This window comes from Cygnus atratus, chromosome 14, assembly GCF_013377495.2.
Source record: "Cygnus atratus isolate AKBS03 ecotype Queensland, Australia chromosome 14, CAtr_DNAZoo_HiC_assembly, whole genome shotgun sequence".
In the NCBI taxonomy this organism is placed as follows: domain Eukaryota; kingdom Metazoa; phylum Chordata; class Aves; order Anseriformes; family Anatidae; genus Cygnus; species Cygnus atratus.
Window position 1 is genome coordinate 11197089 of NC_066375.1, and position 16394 is coordinate 11213482.

General features: G+C 41.1%; 1 protein-coding gene across 12 annotated transcripts in view; it reads right to left on the minus strand.

The window, feature by feature from the left end:
- ANKHD1 (ankyrin repeat and KH domain containing 1) overlaps nt 1–16394 on the minus strand; it is a 119634-nt gene that overhangs the window by 51791 nt on the left and 51449 nt on the right. For 11 of the 12 annotated variants that reach the window (XM_035559631.2, XM_035559630.2, XM_035559629.2 and 8 more), the window contains exons 8-10: nt 14890–15127; nt 14511–14702; nt 13010–13119 (exon numbers count right to left, since the gene is read on the minus strand). In XM_035559631.2, coding sequence (XP_035415524.1) covers nt 13010–13119; nt 14511–14702; nt 14890–15127 — 540 coding nt within the window. Of the gene's footprint in view, nt 1–6518; nt 6579–13009; nt 13120–14510; nt 14703–14889; nt 15128–16394 lie in introns of all 12 variants that reach the window. The other variant, XM_050713573.1, reaches the window with a different exon arrangement.

Below are 16394 nucleotides of genomic sequence, written 5' to 3' on the forward strand. Positions count from 1 at the left end.
AAGGAACAACAGGAATGATTTTCTGATTTAAAAAGTTTCTGACAACTGAAAAGATGTGGCTGAATAGAATTATGTTAGAGAAGTTAGACGTAGAAAGTCTGCCTGTTCTGTAGACATGATTACTGCTACAAAGAATGCTGACTAACACACATCAGCTATCCCACAGCAACAAGGGGAAAGAACATCCTCCTCCTGAATGTTTTTATTTGCACTCTTCATATTCAGTCTAAACAATAACACAACAAGAACAACAGGATTTGTATTTTTATTTTTTAAATTAAGAATCTAGGAGGCCATGCTCTAAGTACACTATTTAATCATGGAATTGCAAGTATATCCAACTGTGAAAGCTAACATTTAGTACTGACAGGGAATGATACGATTAACAACCGTAAAAGCACAAGAACACATTTGATCAAACTAATTAACTCCTTCCCTTAGTTTCAATATTCCTGAAAACTATGCATATATCTTGACACATTGCTTGCTTTGGTTGCAAGCCTGCATCTTAAGTTAGCTTTCTGTTCACACACTTCATAGAATCATAAAGAAAAACCCAAGCTGGAAGGGACCTTTTTTCATCACCAGATCCAACCTTCCAGGGGAAAAGGGAGCCTGGATGCGATTATGCAGCAGCCTGTCCAGCCACATCTTGAACACCTCCAGTGATGGGCATTCTACCACATCCCTGGGGAGGTTGTGCCCATGACTGATTGATCTCGCTGTAGAACGTTTCTCTTACATCAAGACTAAACTCCTCCCAGCACAACTTGTACCCACTGCCCCTGGTCTTCTACGTGTGTCTCCTTGTGAAGAGAGGGCCTCCTTTCTCTTTGCAGCCACACTTGAAGTACTGGAGTCCTGCAGCGACGTCCCTCAGAGCCTACTTTTCTCCAGGGCGAAGAGAAGCAACTCCTTCAGTCTTTTTTCCTTCCGCAGGTTCTCCAGCCCTTTGGTCATCTTGGCGGCCCTCCTTTGGACCCTTTCCAGTCTGTTCATGTCTTTTTGGAGTTGTGGGGACCAGAACTGGACACAGTACTCCAGGTGCAGCCTGGCAAGTGCTGAGTAGAGTGAGATGATCACATCTCTATGGCTGCTAGTAATGGCCTTGAACATGCAGCCCAGGATCCAATTTGCCTTCCTTGCTTCAGCGCTGTATTGCTGACTCACGTCCAGCTTGTTGACCACCAGGAACCCCCCAGTCCCTTTCAGCAGGGCTGCATCCTAGCCACAAAGATCCTAGCCCGTATGGGGCTCTTTGGTTATGTTGTCACAGTTAAAGGACCTTGGACTTGCCATGTTAAACTTCATATAGTTCTTCCTTGCCCACTCTTCCAATGCAGGTCTCTCTCTAAGATGGTTTTCCTTTCTGAGATGTCCACCCCACCACACAGTTTAGTATCATCCACAAAGTTGGTGAGGATGTTTCCAATCCCATTGTTAAGATTTATGATGATATGAAAAGTGTGGGGCCCAGTATTAATCCCTGAGGGATCCAACTTATGACATGCTGCCCGTCTGAGTAAAAATTTTTGAACACCGTCCTGTCAGCCAATTTCTTACCCACCTCACAGACCAGTGTATGTCTACAGAAGATTTCTTTTTTTGTTGTAGAAAAATCAGGTTAGTCAGGCATGATTTGCCTTTTGTAAAAGTCATGTGGGCTTCTCCCAGTCACCTGATTCATTTGGTTTGTAATAGTTTCTAGTTGGACTTGTTCCATTACTTTCCCAGGGACTGAATTAAGATTAATGGGCTTGTAGTTTCCTGGGTTCTCTTTTGGGCCATTCTTGTAGACGGGTATAACATTTGCCCTCTTCCAGTCATCAGGGACATGCCCTGATCTCCCTAACTTTCCAAATATTATAGACAGTGGCCTTGCAACAACATCAGACATTTCTGTAAACATCCTGGGGTGGATTCTGCCTGGGTCCATAAATTTATGTGGGTTGAGCCCCTGAGGCTGCAGACCAGCTCTTCCCCCACTACATGCATTGTAGCTCCTCAATCCTGTGATCTGGGGTCCTATTTTGCTGCTAAAAACAGAGACAAAGAAGCTATTGAGAACCTCTGCCTTGTGAACGTTATTTGCAGACCTTTGTCTTTCCTGTGCTTCTGCTTACATATCTGAAGAACTCTTTTGTGTTGTTCTCGACATCTTTGGCCAACTTCAGTTCTAGCTGAGCCTTAGCCTTCCTGACTGCACCTCTGCATACCCTACAAAGGTTCTTGTAATCATCAACGGCTACTTGGCTGAATTGCCTTTCCACTTGAGGAAGAAATATCTAGACTTGATCTTATATTGGAGACTGATCCCACACAGGTAGTGCAAACCAATCCTTTGACATCACAAAGGCAACACTACCCTTCTATGCACTTCATTCTTGCCACCTGCGTAAGAAATGTTTGCTATTACATATATATATAACATGCAGGCAGACAGGAAGCCTTACAGGCTTGCTACTTAAATCACTTTTTATTTTTTCATCATTAGATTATACTACCAGGCCAAATCACTGCTTAACTATCAGTAAATATATGCATGCTTTTAGATCGTCTGCATGTTAAATATTTACAGGACATGTAATTGTTAGTATGTTTCCCTATGACATGCAAGGATTAGTAGCATACTCACGAGAGCTCTGGTATTTGGCATAGCTTTTTATTCCTCAGCTACTGCCAATACATTATAAAAAGCCAGATACTGCTGTTTGTTTTATGCACAATAAAACCCCAGAACTACAGGCAAACCATTCACAAAACTGCTATGAATGCAGAGAACTATTAAATAACACTTCACTGACTGAACAGGTCCCGAACATTACTGCCTAAACAATTAAATAGACATTTCAAAATCCACACTGATGTAACAGCAAACATAGCAAAAAGCAAAATTTATTTTAGCTCATCTTGATTAAATTCAAGACAGTGAAAGACCATTCTTTATTGCATTCAAATGTAATATTTCAGAGAACTAGCAACTAGGTACCACTATTTGCAACAAATTCTCCATTCCTAGCATACTTCACTGCTGAAGTCTTAAACACGGATGTCAGAAGGCTTCATGATTTAAAAGCAATGAAGTTATTCTACCCAGTTTGACCAACTGTCACTTCACTGAGTAGGCAGAACTTGATCCTCAGCTTTTATATACTTCAGGTACTCGCAGTATCATTCACATCACCAGTCCATCATCCAAGCTAAACCATTTGCATGCCTACCCGCTGTATACCTTCAAAAGTTACAGCATTTTAATAGTACTTTTCTTATCAGAAGATAGAAATGCTTATTTTAATCTTAAATTAATTCCGTGATTTCAGCATTCTGTTTAGCCTTCATAAAGGCTAACAGATTAGTATCAACTCAAGCTTTAATGACAAACATCTAGAACAAGACAAAATAAGAAGGCACACTACACTTGTCTACTTGCTTCCTTTATTTCACCTGAAGTGACCATAAATTTAAAAGATTTCTTTGAAGCTGTAGTAGATACTTGATCAATATCAGGACAGAGAACACTGAAGTGATCCAACAGCAACCCCCATCTACTTTGCAATGCATGTACATTTGCTAATACAAGGAAGATGTGTAAGTACTCATTTTATAAGGACAAAAAGTAGCAAAGAACTCATCTCTGAAGACAATTTCCCCTGCTATCCACACTGGAGGACTTACCACAATATTCTACTTTCTCTCTTCACTGCCCAAATCCTGAGGAATACTGTAATTAGCATATTGGAGAAAGGTATAAAGAACACCTAATGCCAGCATTGACCAGAAAAGCTATTCTCTGCATGATGCACTCTCCTGCTAATTCCTGTCTGAATTGAAGTAATGCCCAAGTGCAATTTTCTGTAAGTTTGCGTACCAGATAAGGAAGGGAGGCGAAAATGAGAGAACTCCCCAACTCAGGTACAACTCTATATTATTTAAGTCCCAGTGAAAAAGGTGCAAAACCAAGATGAGAGTCCAGTTAGTAGTAAGTATGCTCTTTCAAGTAGTGATTTGTCTAGGAGGAGAAGAGCAAAAGCTATGCCATCGCAAGTATTTTACAACAATCATTGATAATATTTCTTACTCTTGATTTCATGTCCTCAGTCTTAGATACTTTCAAGATTAGCTACAAAATAAAAATAAATAACAATACCATAACTACTCTTAAAACTTTTTTTATTATTAACTATTCTCTTTGGTTTGCAAGTATTATTCACTGAGATATTTTTCACAAGTTTGTTTCCAATGTTGTATGCTGTTTAAGAGTTCTAGAACAAAATCTGAATTTTTTGAGTGAAGGTGTAGTGGTTTCACCCAGCTGGACAGCTGAGCTCCACCACAACCATTCTCTCACTCCCCCTCCTCAAAGGGAAAGGGGTAGAAAATATAAGGAAAAGGGCTCAAGAGTTGAGATAAGGACAGGGAGATCACTCAACAACTGTCAGGACGGGCAAAGCAGACTCAGAGTAGGGAGATAAATTTATTGCCTATTACTAACAAACTATAGAAGTGAGAAACAAAGAAATCAAGCTAAAAATCACCTTCCCCCTATCCACCCTCTTCCACCTCCTCTTCCCAAATGGCACATGGGAAGGAGGAATGGGGGTTGCGGTCAGTCTACAGCACTTCACCTACACTGCTCCTTCACAGTCACCTCTTCCCCTGCTCCAACATGGGGCATCCCACGGGATGCCGTCCTTCCCAAACTGAGCCTGCGTGGGCTTCCCACAGGCAGCAGCTCTTCAAGAACTGCTCCAGATATGGGTCCCTATTACAGGGTCCATCTGTCAGAAGCAAACTGCTCCAACATGGGTGACCCCCCCATGGGCGGCAGCTCCCACCAGTCCTGTGTGGACTCCTCTCCACAGGCTGCAGCTCTGGCGGGGATTCTCCACAGGCCACAGCCTCCCCCAGGCCACATCCACCTGGCTCCACTGTGGGCTCCTCCACTGGCTGCAGCGTGGAGATCTGCTCTGCTGTGGTACTCCATGGGCTGCAGGGGGACAGCCTGCTCCACCAGGGGCCTCTCCACAGGCCGCAGTGGAACTTCAGCTCCGGCACCTGGAGCACCTCTCCCCCTCCTTCTTTACTGACCTTGGTTTCTGCAGGGCTGTTTCTTACTCCTCTCACTCTCTCCCAACTGCTATTGTACAGCAGTTATTTTTTCCTTTTCTTAAATATGTTCTCACTGAGGTGCAAACAAAACTTCAGCACAAGAAAGATGTGGACCTGTTGGAGCGAGTCCAGAGGAGGGCTACAAAGATGATCAGAGGGCTGGAGCATCTCTTCTATGAAGAGAGGCTGAGAGAGCTGGGGATGGCTCAGACCAGAAAAGAGAAGGCTTTGGGGAGACCTCATTGAGACCTTTCAGTACTTTAAGAGGTCTTATAAAAAAGATGGAGAAAGACACTTTACTCGGGTAGATAATGACAGGACTAGTGGGAATGGTCTTAAACCAAAAGAGGACAGATTTAGACTAGACATTAGGAGGAAATTCTTCACTGTAAGGGTAGTGAGGCACTGGAACAGTTTGTCAAGAGAAGTTGTGGATGCCCCATCCCTGGAGGTGTTCAAGGGCAAGCTGGATAGGGCCCTGGCCAACCTGATCTAGTGGGTGGCATCCCTGCCTATGGCAGGGGGGTTGGAGTTAGATGATCTTTAAGGTCCCTTCCAACCCTAGCCGTTCTATGACTATCACTAACATTGCTTTTTGGCTTGGCTCTGAGCAGCGGCAGGCCCCTTTGGAGTCGACTGAAGCTGGCCCTTACCTAACACGGGGCAGCTTCTGGATTCTTCTCACAGAGGCCGCTCCTGCAGCCCACCGCTACCAAAACCTTGCCACGTAAACCCACTATGAAAGGTCCAACTGCTCTCCTCAACTCTTTAACAAGCCTCTCCAGTCCACAACAATGTTCAGTTCCTCAGTGAATACTGTCAACTCTTAAGTTGGTATTTAACAACTCAGGTCTAAATTTGTTATTCTAAACAAAATGATTTACACAAGATTTCTTATGACAGCCAACAAGTAATACTGTTCTTAATGCTATACCACTTGCTAGTTTTCAAGATTGAACTGCTATCAAAAGATACGGTATGCTAGCAGTCACCAACCTAATTGTCCCAGACAACCTTCCCAAGATACATGGCCAACCAGAATTTCAGAGGCACCTAAGAACACAACTAGGCCTCTAGTTTAGAGTAAATACCTGAAAAGGGAAAACCTTACAGGAAACCATAAATACACCAAAAAGTTTAACGTAACTATTAGTGTTAAGAGGCTCAATGAGATAACCTGCAGCATGTGTGAACGTTGAGATGCATTTTTCTTTAAAAATAGGGTTTCAGAAAACCCAAAAAAAGGGAAAATACAGGACAAAGAAGGCATTTCTAGTCTACACAACAAGTCTCTTCTGAAGGATTTTTGAAGAAATTTAAGTGCTTTAAAGCCATGCTCATCTTCAGCATGTATCCTGAGGCTGCGTATCCTGAGGCTGCAGCTTACAAGCATCAAAGGCCAACCTCACCTGATGCTTGCCCGTCTCTATGCCCTCCAAAATAGTCTTCTTTAAGTCCTCCTGCTTGTCCTGCGGAAGGAAAAAGAAGAACTCACGTCTCTTGTTCTACACATAAATGTCATCCTTGGTCATGAAGACCTGGAAAGTGAATTTAAATGGATCAGATCCACCAACTGAATGTTCTGCTTTACTGGAATTGCACCAACAAAACACAATGGTAAAACCAAGCAACGCAGCTCTCACCAGTTAAGATTCCTACTACAACCCATTCAGGTTCATGAAGATAGCACAAAGGTTATACACAGCATCTGATTAAATATAAGATGACCTTTTATTCCCTACTGGCAAAACAAAGTATTTCATTGTACTTTACACCATCCAGAGATTGCAAAAACAGCATCAAAAAGGTGTTAACTACAAAAATTAGCTTCCCATGTCCTTACTGCCTTTTGCTTTATTTGTAGAAGATTGAGGGCCAAATCTAAAGAGACTTAAAATTCCTGATATTCCACTGACGCTTAAAGAAGCAATATAGAAAAACATTACAACTCGAAACCCTCACTCTAACAGCAACTTAGTTGTTAGATTCCATTATAGATCTCCGTTATAGTTTCGTTCAAATTCTTGAAGTATTGTCTACTTTTGTAGGTGTTCGAAAACTGCCTTACGCATCATGCCTTGATGATCTTAGGCCTAAATCCAACCTAAATGATTCTATGCTGCAAACATGTAGTGTGTCATGCATAAAGGACAGTGAGTTTTGAATTAAGGGTTCATATTAGTGTGAGGGATGTTAATCAGGTGGAATCACAGGCTGAAGTCTTCAGACGTGCCTCATTAAGTCATTCATATACTTCACAAAAGCAAGCAAATTTCAAATGCTTACATTAACAAGAAAAGATGTAGACCTGCAAAACCTATTTTACTACAGATTTTCACAGGCCAACTTTGTTCCTTTCAAGACATAAAAGACAAATACCTTAAAGAACTCCATTAGAAAAGCATCAAAATAATTGGTAACAAGTCAGGACATAAACAATTAGTCACAAGAAGATACAAATTCATCAAAATACCATACATGAGCAAACAGCTCTGCACAAGACAAAGATATAATCTGACATTTGTCACTTCTAGTATAACATCCCACTACAGAGTTTTAAGGGAAAACCGACCACATCCAAGGAACATTAATCGTAAGCATCATTTGCCTTTTGTTCTCCTGGTTCTTATAAAGCCACTGTGCTTAATGAATCCAGCAAAGCCTTCAGAATCATAGAATCATTCAGGTTGAAAAAGACCTTTAAGACCATCTAGTCCAACCTTTAACCTAGTACTGAGAAGTCTACCACTAAACCATGCTATCGAGTTCTACACCTACAGGTTTCTTGAAGACCTCCAGGGATGGCATCTCAACCATTTCCCTGAGCAGCCTCTTCCAATGCTGCACAACCCTTTCCGTAAAGGAATTTCTCCTAATATCCAACCTAAACCTCCCCTGGTGCAACTTCAGGCCATTTCCCCTCATCACTTGGTGCTTGGTTCCTCGACCGAATTACATGTTTAATACCTATGTCAGAGAGTCAGTCCCTGGAAAGCAAGACCTCTCATTTTCTGCTTGCAGGAACACCATCATTTTTGTGCTGAGATACAGTGGTAATAATTGCTCAGTTCAAACAAGACTTCACTGGGAATTAGAATAACTTCCTTGAACTTCAGCTCATGATTCTATCTGAAGATTGATAAAGCCTCAACTGGACACAAACAACACACAAATCAGTTCAGAACATGAGCTGCATAACTTTAGCAAAGTCCAAGGATTTCAGTTGTCAGTGAGCACAATACAGGAAGCTGCCTGACAGAAACATCTTCTGCCCTCTGTTATGTGACTAATGCAGCCCAAAAGAGGTTCCTCCTCAGAGCTGCAGCCTTGAAGTCTCCACTTCAAATTCTGTTCAGACCTGACCACCTAGCAAATGAGAAAAGACAATACAGATAAATACAGCCAGTATTTACAGCTCCTTTAATTCAAGCACATTTGGGGAAGAAGTATGATCAACTTTCCTCAATCTAGAATCAGAGAAAAAAATCTCAAAAAACTGTGCTCCTTGTCTTCGTGGTCTGAAAGTAAACAGTATGCAGACAGCTCACAAAACAAAGCAACAACAAAATTCAGCATTGACCACACCTTTAGTGATAACCACAGAATTGTAGGGGTTGGAAGGGATCTCAAGAGATCACTGGGTCCAACCCCCCTGCCAAAGCGGGTTCCCTAGAGCAGGTTGCCCAGGTAGACCTCCAGACGGGTCTCGAATATCTCCAGAGAAGGAGACTCCACACCCTCCCTGGGCAGCCTGTTCCAGTGCTCCGTCACCCTCACCGTGAAGAAGTTCTTTCGCGTGTTGGTGCGGAACTTCCTGTGATCCATCTTGTGGCCATTGCCCCTTGTCCTGTCCCCACAAACCACTGAAAAGAGGTTGGCCAAATCCCTCTGTCTCCCACACCTCAGGTATTTGTAAACATTGATGAGATCCCCTCTCAGTCTTCTCTTCTCGAGGCTGAACAGACCCAGGTCTCTCAGCCTTTCCTCATAGGGGAGATGCTCCAGGCCCCGTATCATCTTTGCGGCCCTCTGCTGGACTCTTTCCAGGCGATCCCTGTCTTCTTTGTATCGGGGAGCCCAGAACTGGATGCAGTACTCCAGGTGAGGCCTGACCGGGGCAGAGCAGAGGGGGAGGATCACCTCCCTTGACCTGCTGGCCACGCTCCTCTTAATGCACCCCAGGATCCCATTGGCCCTCTTGGCCACCAGGGCACGCTGCTGGCTCATGGCCAACCTGTCGTCCACCAGGACCCCCAGGTCCTTCTCCACAGCGCTCCTCTCCAGCAGCTCATCCCCCAGCCTGTACTGATACCTGCGGTTGTTCCTTCCCAGGTGCAGGACTCTACACTTGCTCTTGTTAAGCCTCGTTTGGTTTCTTCCTGCCCAGCTCTCCAGCCTGTCCAGGTCTCGCTGAATGGCAGCACAGCCTTCTGGCGTGTCGGCCACTCCTCCCAGCTTTGTGTCATCGGCGTACTTGCTGAGGGCGGACACTATTCCCTCATCAAGGTTGTCGATGAAGATGTTGAACAAGACCAGACCCAGCACCAACCCCTGGGGAACACTGCTTGTCACAGGTCTCCAACTGGACTCGGCGCCGCCGATCACCACCCTCTGAGCTTGGCCAGTCCGCCAGTTCTCAACCCACCTAACTGTCCACTCCTCTATCCCACGCTTTCTTAGCTTTGCTACCAGGATGTCGTGGGAGACGGTATCAAAAGTCTTACTAAAGCCAAGGTAGATGACATCCACTGCTCTCCCCCATCTACCCAGCTGGTGATGCCATCATAGAAGGCAACGAAGTTGGTCGAGCACAATTTCCCCTTGGTGAATCCATGCTGACTACTCCTTATAACCTTCTTATTTTCCAATTGCTTGGAGATGGCATCCAGAACAAGCTGTCCCAACACCTTTCCAGGGACAGAGGTGAGACTGACTGGCCTGTAGTTTCCCGGGTAAATAAATAAATAAATCAGGGCTAAGTAAATAGTTTCCCAGGTAAATAGATAAATAAAACAGGGCTAGGAAACAGGTTCAGGCATGGGATCTCTGACCTTTCACACTGTTTATTCCTTAACAGCCTCCCTGGCACAGTTCTGGCCCTGTCCAGAATCATGGGAACAAAGGGCACCAGAAACTGTTCCCAACAGGCAGCATGGATAACACAACATCAAGATCGTCTCCACTGATCTCAGAGGCCTTGCACAGCCTGACGAACTTCAAGACCTCATCCCACATGCAGGGGTGTTTAGTGCATAGTCCCAGTATTGTGTTAAACAAACACCACTCTGGTGGACTGCAACATAGCCCATAAGCCAACATAGCCACAGACATAAACCAAAATCTTATAGACATTGGGCACAGGCACAAGCTCAGTGAATCCCCAGGTCCAGTGCAACACTGCATGGATGGGTTCAACAACAGCTCTTTCTCCTGGCATTTCAAGAACAGACCTTGGCCCTCTTTTATTTTAATATAGACATAATCAATATTTTCCCACATAAAGGAACACAAGGTAAAATGGCACATGTCCATCTCCTCAGTGACTGGGATATAAACCGCAGGTAAAGAGTTGGATTCCAGAAAGCAGTGAAATGTCAGTGAAAGCAATCTCAAGGAAGCCTGAAGTTGCACCATGAAAAAGGAAAGCAAATGAAGATGTATTTTCATCTGATGTGCCTTAACAACGGAAAGAAAGCAAAATTAATTAGAAAAACAGTGACAGACAGAGCACCAATTTAACCACTCCACCACAGACTTCCTGTGACAACTTGGTGAAATCATCTAATCTCATTTAAATTACAAATGAACACTAAAATCTACAAGAATGGTACTGCCAAAGAAGGTATTTCAAACTCCAGCGATAAGGTGACACACTTGTGAAACCTTCCTCAGAACAATCACAATCACGGCAAATTTATTCACAACAGCTTAGAATTTGTAAAAAAGCAAAGCAACACAAAAGTTTGAAAGGGAACTCTTCAAAATTCTAGGCACCCACTGTAAGCATCACTGCACTTCTGCAGGTATTTCCCTGTTCTGAAGATTTCATCTGTACTATTTAGACTATAACTTTACCACGTGGCTTTTGACAAACATCTTCCCTCCATCTTAAGAAATAATTGCTGAAGTTTAACATACCTATGTTAGAGACTGCAATTTCCTTTTAAATGCAAGACTGTTACGTAACATCAGAATTCAAACATAGGAAAACTATATGGAAAGACCCCCTTCCACATGTAAACCAGTGCTTCGACAATAAGCGACTATTTGGATAGACTACAGCCAATTACCACTGACAGAAATTTTACTTTTCTTCCTTACTAAGATTTTCATAGTTTTTCATAGTTTTCCAGTTTTTCATTTTGATTGGCAGCACAAAAAATGTATTAAAGTAAGACTTTAGAAAGGCTTGATGTTTTTCTCAGCAATACTGACCACAGAGCTAGACGCTAAAGGCCACAAGCACTGTTCTAAATAACCCACACACAAGAGCTGAGAGAAAAAAATAATACAGTAATTGACATTTTTGTAAATTGCAAATAATTAAAGTTATACGTAAGCAGAAACTGTTGTATCTTTTTAAAAGCTTCTGCACATCAAATTTATATTTCTTTGTTTCAGGCTTTGTGGCTGTGCTACTCACTGTCATGGATTCATGAATTATATCCTTTTCCAACAAAGTACCTCTTTTTTTTTTTAAATCCCAAGTAAAACCAAAAAGGCCCATATCTATTTAAGTGGTTACTGATTAGTAACTAACACTAAATTGAGCAAAGTTCAGGAGATGTGCCACCCCCTAACAATTCAATTAACACCCCCACAATTAGCATGACTTCCCTTCCTGGTAGGAAGGCATTGTTATGAACTAGAACTTTCCTGCAGATAAATTGTTGAGACCTAAAAAAAACACACTATATTCACAACAAGAGTGGAAGTATTAATTCAATTTAAAAATCTATATTTTTAAATACAAACTTCAAATAGTAAAATACTTATTTTGAGATAAGTCCCTAAACACCCCCCCCAAAAAAAAAAAAACAACACAAAAGCAGAATGTGGAAAAAGAAAGAAGAATATTTAAAACAAACAAACAAAAGCACAATCTTCCCAGCTCATGCTTTATAAGACTTAAGGCTCCTGATCTCCTTTAGATGACTAAGGTATCATTTGCTTACACTGCTTAAAAGCCAAACAAACACTGTAACTGTAGGTCATGAAGAAGCAATTTTAGGTGTCTCACTGCACATCAGGAAAGTAAAAACAAATTTAAAAAAAATAGTTAACATTAAAAAAACAGTTGTGGTTAAAAGCATCATAAAAAAAGAAGCACTATGAAAGCAATATACAGAAAAAAGTTACAAGAAAGAAAAGATTTCTGGAAAAAATAAAAAGATCATATTATGTTGGTCATTTAAAATGCATTTGCTTAGATTAACTTTTGAAAGCTGCAAAACAAAAGAATACCAAAAGGACTCAGAAATTAACAACAGAGAAGTAATATATCCTACTACTAACCTATTTTAAATTCACAGCAGTAAAACAGAAACTAATCTGCAAGAGTTCAGAAAAAAAATAGGTAGCATGAAAAATAAAGGTAATGTAGAATTGTATCCTGCTAAACAATAAAACCTATGGAACATACTGAAATTAAGATAATTAACTGTCACAAGTGTAATCTATAGCTAAAACTTATTAGCTAACATTTGACCCGTTAAGTAGAAAAATTTTTAAATTTTTTAGAGCAAGAAGAACATGAAAGCTTTTTTAAAAGTTACTCATACCTCTTTTCCCATTCACATATGAAACTCAACTGTTGAAAGTTTCCTGCTCTACAAGCATACAACCTTTGGCATGAAGTCTCAAACCAAGTTTTCCCCACAAAAGGCAACAGAAGCCTTACCAAATCAGCACCAGCTTGAAGCAACACATCTGCAACATCAGTATGTCCATTTTCACAGGCATAGGTCAAAGCTGTATCTCCTGTCGCTGTGGTGGCATGAACATTAGCCCCTACAGAGACAACAATTTTTTTCTTACTGGACATCTCCTTATCAAGTATTTCATATCTGATAAACATAAAATCAAGGCAATATTTATCCACAACGACAGTTCCATCCTACAGACCAAAAGCTTCCACAGCCCACAGGCATTGCTCTCATGGTCAAAATTGATCTCATAATAAAAATATCCTGAGAAGATGGGATAAGCCAAGGTTTAGAAGAGGCTTAACTGACAACTGAAGCACTTGTTGGTCACTTATTACTATTCTTCCCCTACAGCAATAAAGATTTCAGTTCCAACAACAAAAGTGAATTCAGATGCTTGTCTAGACTATCCATTTGACAGGTAGCTGTAAAACCAGACAAAATGCATTTTACTGAATAAGTATTAATACTACAAGAGTATATACTTATACAAATTTCATTTCTTCCCTGCTCTTTAAAACCATTTTCTTTAAAATATTAGTGAAATAATTTGACTAGCTTTATGTCTTTATCAGCTACATTAAAATTATGTTTTAGTCTTCTAAAAAAGGAAATGTGATTAGCTAATTTCTTATTTTCAAGGTGTGAGAAATATTTAGAGATCAACTGATGCCAAAACAAAGCTCCTCAATTAACTTTCTACATTACCAGTGTAAGAGAAGTGCAAGCAGAGTTTCAAGCAAGCTTGTGACTGGTGTCACATGCTGGTGTCACTACATAAGAGACACCATTGTTACCGTCCCTTGATGAGCAGTGAGCATTACTCTCTAGAATTACAAATCCAGCACATTTTATGCTTACTCTTAGAAAAAAGAATATCAAATAAGTTACTGTCCACTACAAGGAAAATATAAAAAAAGAAAGAAAAAGCTGCATTTTATAATAGTATTAATGTACTCTAGTTTCTACCAGCTTTAAATTGACAGATGAACACTGAAGTGTCTTTTCACCCCACCCAACTCCAGCAAGATTTAATTTTATAAGACTTTAGAATGAAGAAATTCAGCACATTCCAAAATCTGTCTTGTACACTACTTCTCAGGGCCCAATTTCTGAAGTACCAGTTATTCAGGAAGACTACTTGTCTGCAGATCATTTGGCTTAGTCAAAGCAGGAGCAGCATATAAAAACAAGCATTATCTGTATTAACATTTTGCTAAACGCTGGAAACAATTTTCCTAATGAATATTGGTATTTATTGGAGATGGAACAAAAGCCAGCGTTCCATGAGGCACCTTCCTCTGTTAACAGTATCAGACAATATTAAGGTGAAAAACACACACACACCCCTTTATCAAGGCATCTGAGGATGGTTTCTTGTTACAACCCTGCCACCATCGAGCCTAGGTATCTTCTAAAGCATATGATTCAAATCTATGAAGTCTGTGGGCCAGATCATTTGTACTGTATACGTACCTGCTGCTAGCAAGTATTTCACCAATTCAAGATGACCCTCTTGAGCAGCTTCCATCAAAGGTGTTGAGCAACCAAGTTCTATATCAGCCCCTGCTTTAATAAGGAAGTCAGCCACTTCAGAAAACCCTCCACAACATGCCAGAGTAAGAGCTGTCTCCTGTGTTTCTTCTGTCTGTGCATTTATATTTGCCCCTAGGAAACAAAAGTGCTGTTATTTTAACTGACCAGAGACAGGATGGAAACATGAATGATTATCACCTCCACAGTTTAGGTGTTTTAGCTTTGCTCTGTAGTTACAGCACAGGCCAGATTAGAGGAATTTGCACAGAAGTCAACACTGCATGCTTCATAATGAATGCTAAAGAAACAGTGATTTCACCTTGTGCCAGTAACAAGGCCACCATCTCTTCATGACCTTCGCGTGCAGCTTCCATGAGAGGAGTATAACCTTCATCATTAACTTCCTCCAGGTTAGCTCCCCTTTCTATCAGGAGAGCTGCTAACTCTACATGTCCACCACAAGCAGCCAGGGTGAGGGGAGATTCAAATGAATCTGCAGGCATATTCACTTGAGCACCACTGTCTAAAAGCAAGCGTGCTACTTCCACATGTCCATCCTACAAAACAGAGGTGAAAACAGAAATCAGAAACTGTCAAAGTCATTTAATGCATTAGTTGCAACCACTACTACGTGCACTAGGTCTGAAAATGACCTAGAGGAAGCTTATGGTTTAATTTATGACATTGTTATAATAATTGGATTAAATTGACATTTAGATTTCCACCTACGCTTATGTTAGGTTTAAATGCATCAGGAAAAAAGAGCTAGATTTTCTTTCCCCCCTTTCTTGTGCTGAGTAGGGGAAGAGTTGTGGGGTAAGACATTCTTAAATATCCAGCAAAATAGCTGGGGCACAGAAGTATTATAGATAGCAAACAAATACCATGACTAAATCCACTGCATGGCTAAACCTCAAACCAAGCACTAGAAAAAGAAAAGAGACTATTTTTCTTTAGAGTTGATTCATAGCTTCTACAGATAAAAAAAAAAAAGCTCCAACTGTCAGTTTCTGTATCCTGGGAAAGATACCTGCTGAAAAACTTCAGTTAGGTAGGTTGACAGGAGGAGGGAAGGCTGGAACACATCTTAAAAGGATAATGAAAAGTGACTTGCGGTGAACCAATCTTTGCCAATGAAGGAAGAGAATTAGGATTGCCATAGCTGTCTTTCAGACTTACCAATCAAAGCAGATAAACAAAGTTGTTAGCTTCTCTAGAAACTACTACTGAACTCCAAGTTCCTTGAAAGAGTACCAAAAGTACCCAAGGTACCCAAGTGCCAAAAAGTCATGATTTACCTAAGGTGTGTTTTGTAGAGAGCCACAATATCTTTGAGAATATGCAAATGCAAAAAAGTTTTGGCATCCGGAAAGAACACCCTCATGGTTTCTCCCTCTCGCATTCCTAACATAAATGGAACCCAAACTTTTGGAACACTTTGGAGAAGAGAGCTTGGAAAACCAAAACAGATAAACTATGCTGGTAGAAGACTCAAGTCGTAGAAACAGCGCTCAGTGAGAAACGAGACTTCTGATGGTCTGATCAGAGGGCGTCATACTGAATCTTTCTTCAGCATATACAAGTAATATGATATAGTAAGGAAAAAGGGAATTCCAAAGTGAGAGACTTGAATTGAGGTATTCTGTTAGTATCTCTCAGTAGAGAAAAAAACACTTTCTGCCTTGCATACTGCAGAAGCATACATTTTAGGTACATCACACTGATCACTATATTTACTATTCAAAGAAGAAATATGGATTCTTCTAGAATGGGAAAAAATGTTCAGACAGCTTTGATGATTTTGCTGTGCTAACAGAGTTCTAT